This window comes from Geotrypetes seraphini, chromosome 13 (genome assembly GCF_902459505.1).
Source record: "Geotrypetes seraphini chromosome 13, aGeoSer1.1, whole genome shotgun sequence".
Lineage (NCBI taxonomy): Eukaryota > Metazoa > Chordata > Amphibia > Gymnophiona > Dermophiidae > Geotrypetes > Geotrypetes seraphini.
In genome coordinates, this window is record NC_047096.1 from 35,119,622 (window position 1) to 35,130,784 (window position 11,163).

General features: G+C 40.0%; 1 protein-coding gene across 1 annotated transcript in view; it reads left to right on the forward strand.

Annotated features, from left to right (window-relative positions):
* LOC117347597 (NF-kappa-B inhibitor delta-like) overlaps nt 1–11,163 on the forward strand; it is a 46,633-nt gene that overhangs the window by 13,906 nt on the left and 21,564 nt on the right. Inside the window, exon 3 of the mRNA XM_033918714.1 lies at nt 6,185–6,236. Within this exon, the coding sequence (XP_033774605.1) occupies nt 6,185–6,236 (52 nt within the window). The remainder of the gene's footprint in view (nt 1–6,184; nt 6,237–11,163) is intronic.

Sequence of the window (11,163 nt, forward strand, 5' to 3'; positions counted from 1 at the left end):
AAATATTGTATTTCTTTCCCTCTTTCCTCATTATAATAATAATAATAACAGTTTATATACCGCAGGACCATGAAGTTCTATGTGGTTTACAATTATTAGAAATGTTACAGATTAAATGGAATAAACAAAGTACAGACTTAATTATTGATAGTTCTAGCGATCATTTGTTGAGGACTGAGATTGTATAGGTTGGTTTCCTAAGTATTTCAGGAATAGATGTGTTTTTAGGCGTTTCCTGAATTCTCCTTAGGTAGTAGGCACAAGCAATTGTTCAAGGCCTTTACCCCATAATGCTGCTTGATGTGCGAGAAGATGTTGGTGATGACTTTTAAATTTACAACCTCTGACCGGTGGAGAGGCAAAGTTCAGATGTGAGCTGGTTTGTGTCTGTTGGTTGTGAAAGAGAATAGGTCTGTTATGTATTTAGGGGCTAGGCCCTAAAGTACCTTGAAGCAGAAACAACCAAACTTGAATTTCACGCGTGCCTCCATAGGCAGCCAGTGTAAAAGTCGATAGGAAGGTGTCACGTGATCAAACTTTTTCAGTCCACAGAGTAGTCTGATCGCTGCATTTTGAACTAGTTGCAATTGCCGCGTATACTTCTGGTGGAGTGCCAAGTAGGCGATGTTACAATAATCTAGTTGACTCAGTATTATGCGTAAGTCATGTCATGGTTAAATGTGTATATTTGTCCCCCTGTAAGTAGTATGAATTTTAGCTATGTACATCGCTTTGAAGTTTGATTAAGCGATCCATCAAATTTTAAATAAACTTGGAAACTTGAGGATTGGCCTTGTGATAGAGCTGTTACCTCAGCAACCTGAGGTTATGGGATCAATCCCAACATAGCTCCTTGTGATCCTGGATAAGTCACTTAATCCTCCATTGTAGGGTGACCAGACGCCCGGATTTCCCCGGACATGTTCTCCGGGGGTCCGGATGGCTTTGTCCGGGTTGTGAAAAGCTTCCCATCAAATTCATTTGGGAAGGGGCATCCGCATATGCGTGGACATGATGCAGTGACATCACACGCACATGCATGTGATGCCATTGCATCACGTCCATGCATGTGCAGATGCCTTCTGGGGCAGGGCTATGGGGCATGACACAGGCGTAACAGGGTGGGACTGGGCGGGCCTAGGAGTATGGCCATGGATCCAGATTTTCTTTTGGAAAAATCTGGTAACCCTGCTCCATTGCCCCTGGTACGAAATAAGTACTCATTTGTAAACCACTTTGAATGTGTAACCAGAAAAAGGTGGTATACAAGTCCTATTTCCTTCTCCCCCCCCCCCCCCCACCCCAACAGGGTGTTTGCTAACCTTTATTTCTGTAAGGCAAATATGAAGCCAGTGCAGGTCTTTTGAGCACTCCTTAAATCGCCTGGTTTACACTGCTCTCTGGAGAAGAGGAGGCCAGCAATCCAATCCAACGTTGTCACACACAATTGGTAAGGGAGAAGCTCTGCAACGCTTCTGAAGCTGTAGTATACGCTGAAGCACGCAAAGCGTCTTATGTTCTGCACGGTACACGAGGCGTGATGAGTGCCTTCTCAACTGTAGCATCACGGCATGCAGGAAGGGGAGGGGAGGCCGGTTGACATGCACACACTCCAAACTTACTGTCAGCTCTCTAAACCAGTTAATATTTTGTTCTGTATCTTCGGTCCCTCACCCTCATCAGCCACTCTTCCTGGTGGATTGTCCCACACAAAAACAAATGTCCTTATACAGCCCATCAAAACTAAAATCAAACAAAAGGTGATTGCTTAATACCTCTTATTTGACTGCCTTACATTTAATATAGGGAGACTCATAAACAAAGGGGATAATTCTAGTAACTGATGCCCAGAGGTAGGTGCATTTACATGTATCAAAGTCCTCGTGAAATTGACAGCTAGGGGTCTCTGTGCACCAGGGACTATTTTATAAGGTAGCGCCCAAGTGCCGTGGTGTCTAACTCCAAGAGGGTGCACATGTCTACCAGGTAAGTGCATAGTTTATAGAATACTATAAACTACACATGTCACTTGGTGCACTACCCATGCCAACTCATGCCTGCAAATTTTTAGGTTTAAGAGTATGCACCTACACATGTGTATGCCAATGCTGACCTTATGATACTAATTTAGCACACACAAATTAGCCAGTTTATCTTGTACATGTAAGTCGCAACCTCACCCCAGGAATGCTTTCACCCAAGTTGTATTAGCTTATGTATATCTAGGGTTTATGCATATACAGTAAATTTAATCATCTATATTCTAGGAATTTTAGAAAACTCTCCTTCATGTAAAATATTGTTTTACCCACAGAAATGGTGGTTTGTTTGCTTTTTAATTACCACCAGAACATTCCCTTTTATTACAATGCTTAATGGCATTCTTAGTGGGTTTCATTTCATTTCGGTGCCTGGACCTGTGCTCTTCAACATCTTTATAAAAGATCTGGACATAGGTACGACGAGCGAGGTGATTAAATTTGTGGACGATACGAAGCTATTCATAGTAGTGAAGACACAGGGGGATTGCGAAGATCTGCTACGTGACATAATCAGGCTCGAGGAATGGGCATCGACATGGCAGATGAGGTTCAACGTGGATAAGTGTAAAGTGATGCATGTCGGTAACAAAAATCTCATGCACAAATACAGGATGTCTGGGGCGCTACTTGGAGAGACCCCCCAGGTAAGGGACTTTGGAGTTCTGATTGACAAGTCGATGAAGCTGTCCACACAATGTGTGGTGGCGGCGAAAAGGACGAACAGAATGCTAGGAATGATGAAGAAGGGGATCACGAACAGATCGGAGAAGGTTATCATGCCGCTGTACCGGGCCATGGTGCACCCTCACCTAGAATACTGCGTCCAGCACAGGTTGCCGTACATGAAGAAGGACATGGTACTACTCGAAAGGGTCCAGAGAAGAGCGACTAAGATGGTTAAGGGGTTGGAGGAGCTGCCGTACAGCGAAAGATTAGAGAAACTGGGCCTCTTCTCCCTCGAACAGAGGAGATTGAGAGGTGACATGATCGAAACATTCAAGGTACTGAAGGGGATAAGGACAAGATGTTGTTCACCCTCTCCAAGGTAGGGAGAACGAGAGGGCACTCTCTAAAATTGAAAGGGGCTAGATTTCGTATAAACGTAAGGAAGTTCTTTTTCACCCAGAGAGTTGTAGAAAACTGGAACACTCTTCCAGAGTCTGTCATAGGGGAAAACACCCTCCAGGGATTCAAGACTAATTTAGACAAGTTCCTGCTGAACAAGGACGTACGCTGGTAGGGCTAGTCTCAGTTAGGTGCGCTGGTCTTTGACCAGAGGGCCGCTGCGTGAGCAGACTGCTGAGCATGATGGACCACTGGTCTGACCCAGCAGCGGCAATTCTTATGTTCTTATTTTCCTATGTTCTTAATGCTGAGGGTTCAGAATACCAAAGCACTGCACCAGTAAATGATCTATGCTGTATGTCCCTGTTTGGGACTGCACATTGTGCAAGCATGGAACTGTCTAAAATCACTTGCTGATTTCCAGGTGAAGTCTCTGTCTGCTGTTTACTTCCTTAAAGAGTGCATAAAGTGGCCTACACCAGTTTCCAAGTCAGTCCTGGGGGCAGTATATGCAAATCAGTCTCATGCATATTCATTGAGAATATCCTGAAAACCTGACTGGCGGGGGTGCTCCAGGACTAGGGTTACCAGATTTTGTTAAGTTATAACCAAGACACATAGCTTTACCTGCTCCACCCTGTTCCATCCCAGCCCTGCCTCCCAAACCTCTTCTCCTCAAGCTCAGAGCTGTGTCTGGAGGGCCACTGAGCATATGTAGATGCCATGCAATGACATCACATGCATGCGCACATGCATGTGACATCATCACGTCACACAGAATGATCGGAGGCCCTCCATATGTGGCCCCAAACTTGAAAGCCCGGATAAACTACTGCTTTTTAAACATCCATTCAGACATCCAGACAGTCTTCTAATACATGCACATGTACAGGTAAATCCAGACATCTGGTGACCCTATCCAGGACTGACTTGGGAAGCTCTGGCCTACACCATTGGAAATGTTGTCCTTTGTAATAGGACCTTATGATGGCAAAGTGAAGTAGAGCCAGTTCTGGTTCCAAGCTCTATCTCAGGGCATCTACAGCTTGTCATCAGTTCTATTGAAATCAGTGGAATCTGAGTGAATTGACATAGCATCTTCTGTATGACCTACACAGATGGTTAGCAGTCTATAACATGTGAATGTCTAGGCTTGCTTTCTTTAGAACAGGGGTTCTCAACCTAGTCCTTGAGACACACCCAGCCAGTAGGGTTTTCAGAATATCCTCAATGGTAGTGTACATTTCTCTTTGCATTTGGTTATAGAATATTTAATACCTAACATTATTAAGAATGCTATCTTTACACATCCAGGGGGGTGGGGGGTTGGAAGGAGGGGAATAAATATTGATAGTGATATTTGGGTAACTTTATTCTTTACTAGCTGATGCCCCGGCGTTGCACGGGTATTTAATTATAGCAATAACACTGTAAATGGATTCAAATAAAGATACTTTATAGTGGTGAATGAAATTATTTTTTTACAGTTTAATAAAAAGTACAATATTCAAATTATAATGTGAAATATTTGACAAAATGAATACAATACAACTAACGCAAAACGTGATTATAAACAACAATTTTAGTTTCACCTCCTGGAGCAAGAACATATAAATTGTTGGGTGAACCCTCCCTTGAGCAAGCAACATAGAGTTGTGGGCCGCGAGACCCCCAGAACATATCACCCCAGGTAGTGAGGGATCTGCATACCAAGTTTCGTTCAAATCGGTCAAGCCGTTTTTGCGTGATCGCGGCACATACACACACACATACATACCTCCGATTTTATATATATAGATTTGTATTGTTTATTAGGATATATTATGATATTATTATATGCAGGAAAATGAAATTATTGAATAATATTTATGTTACCTGTATAGATAATAGTGGAATATGTGGAATATCTTTTGTTCTTTCATTTGTATGACACTGTTTTTGATTAAAAGTCAATAAAGAATTTTTTTTAAAAAGAATGTTATTCCTCAAACACAAAAGGAATAACATTCTTAAAAACGTTAGGTATTAAATGTTCTATAACAAAATGCAAGACGCTAATTCACTTCTAAGATTATACTTTCGAAATTCTCAGTCACCTTTTCTGGGGGAAAGGGTTTGGCTATACCCAGACGTCGCAAGACAAACACAAGAGAGACGTAAACTTTTCCTGGCAATGAGAACTGAGACAGTGACGCTGGGGGCAACTTTTCTCTTAGCCTACCTATGTAAATGTTTAGTCAAGTATCTTGCAGTTAAATATGTCTTTTTTTTAACCTGGATATAGTAGAGGGTGTGTGTAATCGTAGCTTAAAGGGCAAAGAAGTCAAAGAATTACTGTATAACTGGATAAGACTTCTCAATATGCAAATAAGCAAAATATATATCTGACATAAAATAAGTAAAGTGTTCACATACACTCAGAATTGTGAAATTTGACCAAGAGCATTAGCTCCTATAGCCAAACCCACCGCCCCATCACTGTGTATGACTTATTTTGAAAAAGAGCTTGAAAAGGACTTACTGTTCAAGTGCTCAACTAATTTTCGATGGCAAAAGAGAGAAAGAAGGCCCCACTTAGCTTTCAACTGTGTCAGAGGTCCCGACATGGACCATGTTTCGAAATTCTTTCTCAAGGGACCCAGAGGATGATGTAAACTGCTCAAAATGCCAAGGAAGTAAGAGTAGTGTGATATGGGCAAAACACCTTGTAATCATACACATAACGTAACTTGGCTTCACTGCTTCATTCATATGACGGCTGAACATTTGCGCACATTTCTTACCATGAAGAAACTGTCTACTGCTAGTGTCAATTAAGTTGTACAGGGAACCTTACTGCTAAGCCTATTCTTTTATATTACGTTATTGTAAGAATTATTGTTTCTCTTCACATTTTCCAGGCATTCTCCAAGGATTGATTGTAGTCTAAGAAAGTTTAATTTGTTTCCTTAGAGAAATGATTTAATTTGTATTCGTACCTTTTACAACTGATTTTCTTGAACAAGGTTACCTTGTGATTATTTTGAAAATTCAATAAAGATAAAGTTTAAAAAAAAAGAATGTTATTCCTTCTCTAGGTCATAGCAGCCTTCGCTTTACCTGTGAATATAGAAATGAAAGATTTTGAAGGTAAGGAAAGAAAGTTTTAACCTTTATGGGTTGTTGTTTTTGTTTGTTTTTTTTCTAAACACCATCCATTACATTGTATAATGATTATTTGGAAGCATTAGTGGTTCCAAGCATGAATGACTTATAGTCTATGGGCTCCTTTTATTAAGGTGTGCTAGCGGTTTTAGCACACGCTAAACGCACTACAATGCCGCACACGCTAGATGCTAACGCCTCCATAAAGCTTGCATTAGTATTTTCCATTTAGAGCGTGATTTGCACGGGCTAATCTTCAGCGCGCGCTAAAAACGCTAGTGCACCTTCGTAAGAGGAGCCCTATGAGTTACATTTACTATGCAGAATAGACAAGCAATATTAATGAGCAGACAATGACACTTCTTCACAGCTTAGTACCAGGAAGGGAACATAGTCAAAGGCGTATATCAGAAAAGAGCTCGTGGATTGCTGCCCACCTGTATACAAATAGTATCATGCACATTTTTCAACAATGCACATATTTTTATCAGCATAGAGTAGGATCATTCCTGGATACAGTGTGAGGGTGGAGAATCAGCACAGAACTGTGGATATAGCGGGATATATATATATTTTAAATAAACTGAACAATCTGGATACTTTTATCTGCATAAAGTGGAGGCACTCAGTTTTCATTGTTTCCTCCTGATGAAGCAACTCGTAGTGAAACACAATCGGTGTTGAGGAGATTTTGGACATTTTAACTTCTCACATTGTGGAGTTTTTGGATACATGGTGATTTTTGTTGAAGCAGTTTTTTGTTTTGGGGACTCACGTTTATAACACTTTTTTCAAAGCCAGCTATACCAACATGAATTAGCTTACTACACGATTGTCAGCACCTGCAACATCCTACAAGCATTCACATTTTCATTTTCATCTTGTGAAGATGAATGCAATGAAAGTGGATCCTATATATTTTTCACCTGATAATCATCTTCACTAGGATCCAGCTAAGTATTTTTTCATATTGTCTGATTTATATAGGTCAACTGAGATAGATCAGACTTATTCAATATTGTAGGGTTGGTAGGCAGGTGAGTGCAATGATGTAGCTATATTACATCTTTATTCTATAAACCTGCTGGTTTTGAATAAGATATCACGCTGAGCACTCTAATTCATATTTTATTATATCTTATTTCCTATTAAGTAATACATAATCATATTCACTTTATTTGATATATTATAAGTTAGGTGAATTCATTAATACAGTTTTTCTCCAATTTATTTTATATTTTGAATAATGAAACAAAACACAAATACATTATTTTTCACAGACTACTAATTATAACATATTCCTGTTTCTTAATGAAACTAGCGACTATTTTATATTACTTTTGGAAAGTAACTTATCCCACACTGATTACCTGTTACTTTTTTAAAAGTAATATGTTACCGGTGATATATTGCCAGTAATATATTACTGGTACTATTACTTTTCCTTCAATTTATTTACTTTCCTTTGACAATTGGCATTCTTTCCTCTCAGATTTTGATTTATAGTTTATTGTTCACCACTTTGTTATCTCCTTAGGAAAGACAGTGTATTAAATTATAATAAACCATAAGTAGCAATATATTACTTGCCCAACAATGACACAAATAAAAATGGAGGCATTCCTGGGCATGGGTGGTAGGGAGAGGGGAGTGTAGAGAATGGAACAATTTGCATACTTTTATCTACGTAAAGTGGAGCCACTGCTGGATGGGGAGAGAGGTGTGGCACATTGGGAAGAATAACCTGAAGCACAGTTACCAGATGCTAGGGTCCACCTTGGGGTTAGCACTCATGAAAAGGATCTGGGTATCATTGTAGACAATACGATGAAACTTTCCACCCAAAGTGCGGTGGTGGCCAAAAAAGCGAACAGGATGCTGGGAATTATTAAAAAAGGGATGGTTAACAAGACTAAGAATGTCATAATGCCCCTGTATCGCTCCATGGTGCGACCTCATTTGGAGTATTGCGTTCAATTCTGGTCTCCTTATCTCAAGAAAAATATAGTGGGGCTAGAAAAGGTTCAAAGAAGAGCAACCAACATGGTAAAGGGGATGGAACTCCTCTCGTATGAGGAAAGACTTAAAAGGTTAGGGCTCTTCAGCATGGAAAAGAGATGGTTGAGGGGAGATATGATTGAAGTCTACAAAATCCTGAGTGGAGTAGAATGGGTACAAGTGGAACGATTTTTCACTCTGTCAAAAATTACAAAGACTAGGGGACACTCGATGAAGTTACAGGGAAATACTTTTAAAACCAATAGGAGGAAAAAAATTTTTCACTCACAGAACGCCTTGCCAGAGGATGTAGTAAGAGCGGATAGCATAACTGGTTTTAAGAAAGGTTTGGACAAGTTCCTGGAGGAAAAGTCCATAGTCTGTTATTGAGAAAGACAAGGGGGGGAAGCCACTGCTTGCCCTGTATTGGTAGCATGGAATATTGCTACACCTTGGGTTTTGGCCATGTACTAGTGACCTGGATTGGCTACCGTGAGAACGGGCTACTGGGCTTGATGGACCATTGGTCTGACCCAGTAAGGCTATTCTTATGTTCTTATGTACATAACAATGCACATTTTTTGTTCTGAGAAATTACCCATAGAGGAAACAAGCATACACCTCTGTATACAACTTTTTATTTGACAACAACTTTACATGTGTTAATGCTCATTGTTATTATGTGCCTCCTTTTTAGGAGCACGCATATTGTTGGTTTTGCATTGTATTTTTCGCTTACAAAATCAATAAAACTCTTTGAACAATAAAAATACCTTCCAAATTTTGCTTTCATTATGGCAGCAAACCCTGCAAAAGAATGTACTCATGGAATTGCACCAAGATGAATGTGTTTGATTATTGTCCCCTAAAGGAAGATTCCTACCCTCCAAAGATTTTCTCTTATTATACATCCTCAGTGATACTTGTCAGAATGCAAAATTACATGAGAGAAAGTAATTCAGCAGGAGGAAAATGGGAAGTCTGGATCACTGGTGGTTTAGAAATAAATTCTTTATGCATAAAACCAGAACATGTTGAAAGTTTTTCTTTACATGTGATGCATATTGTTGAAACGTCATTTACCTTCCCCTCCCCCTCCTTTTTTTAAAAAAATAAAAATAAAAAAATAATAATTAAAAAAATTAATTTTTAATTAGTGTTGTGAATCCTCAGTGTGAGGTGATAAGCTCTGTCATAATGGAACACCAATAGCCATATTTCATATTACAAAATACCCCCCCCCCCATTTTAAAATGGTTATAAGAACATAAGAACATAAGAAATGCCTGCACCGGATCAGACCCGGGGTCCATCTAGTCCGGCGTTCCGCACACACGGAGGCCCAGCCAGGCACACCCTGGCGAATACAATGTCACTCGTATCCCTCAATGTCTTCTGCAAGAAGATGTGCGTCCAATTTTCCCTTAAATCCTAGAACGGTGGTTTCCTCCACCAGCTCTTTCGGGAGAGAGTTCCAGGCGTTCACCACTCGCTGTGTGAAGCAGAACTTTCTGACGTTTGTCTTGGCCGTGTCCCCTCTCAGCTTCAGGCCATGACCTCTGGTCCGAGACTGGGTTACATTTGCCAATGTGAATAACGCTGTTTCTTGCTCACCATCCTTTCCCCCTGTTGGTGAGTGAGCTTGCTCCATTATGTCAATTCCTTTTAGCAATTTAAAAGTCTCTATCAGATCCCCTCTCAGTCTTCTCTTCTCAAGGGTGAATAGTCCCAGTTTTCTGAGGCGATCTTTGTAGCTCAAGTTCTCCATACCTTTTACTAGCTTCGTCGCTCTCCTCTGCACCCTCTCCAGTAGTGTTATATCCTTCTTCAGGTATGGAGACCAGTGTTGGACACAGTATTCCAGGTGTGGTCTGACCATTGCTCTATAAAGCGGCATTATGACCTCCCTTGATCTACTCGTGATTCCTTTCTTTATCATGCCTAACATCCTGTTAGCTTTCTTTGCCGCCGCTGCACATTGAGCCGATGGCTTCAGGGTTCTATCTATCAGTACTCCCAGGTCTTTTTCTTGATCGCTCTTCCCCAATGTTATACCTAACAGTTTGTACCCATGCTCCTTGTTTTTACTGCCCAGGTGCATCACTTTGCATTTTTCTACATTAAAACTCATCTGCCAATTTTCTGCCCATCTCTCAAGTTGCTTCAAATCTCTCTGGAGTTCTTCGCTGTCTTTTTGTGACCTGATTGCTCGGCATAGTTTTGTGTCATCTGCAAACTTGATGATAGCACTGGTCGTTTCTTCTTCCAGGTTATCCCATTTTAAAATGGTTATCCCATCATTGAAAGTCATCAACACTCGACGGCTTACTATTTTTTCAGTAACTGCTCCACAAACCTGGAATAATCTTCCTATTTTTATCAGAGAAGAAAAGAATTTAGTTAATTTTAAGATTAAGCTTAAAAGTTTTTTTTTCAATGATGCTTTTAGTTAATTAAATAACTTTATATTTCTTCCTATCCTCTCATTTTCATATTTGTGCTTTTATTCCCTCCCTGTTGTTTAATCCTGAAATATAAAATTTGAACCAGATTGTAACCCTTTAAATATATTTTTCCTAATGTTTTATGACTGTAAGTTTTTGTAATTATGTAATATTATTTGTTTTTTTAATAATTACCCAAGTTTTTATTTATTCGTTATTGTTTGTACATCGCCTAGAATGTAGATTAGGCGATTAATCAAATCACATAATAAACTTGAAACTTGAATAAACTTGAATAGCATTTTACAGCGCAGGCCGGCATGCTGAATGCTCAGCGCTGCTCCCGACACTCATAAGAACTCTATGAGTGTTTAGAGCAGCACAGAGCATTAAGCGCGCCAGCCTGTGTTAAAAACCGCTATCACGCTTTTGTAAAATGGGGGGGGGGGGGTATTTTGTAATATGAAATA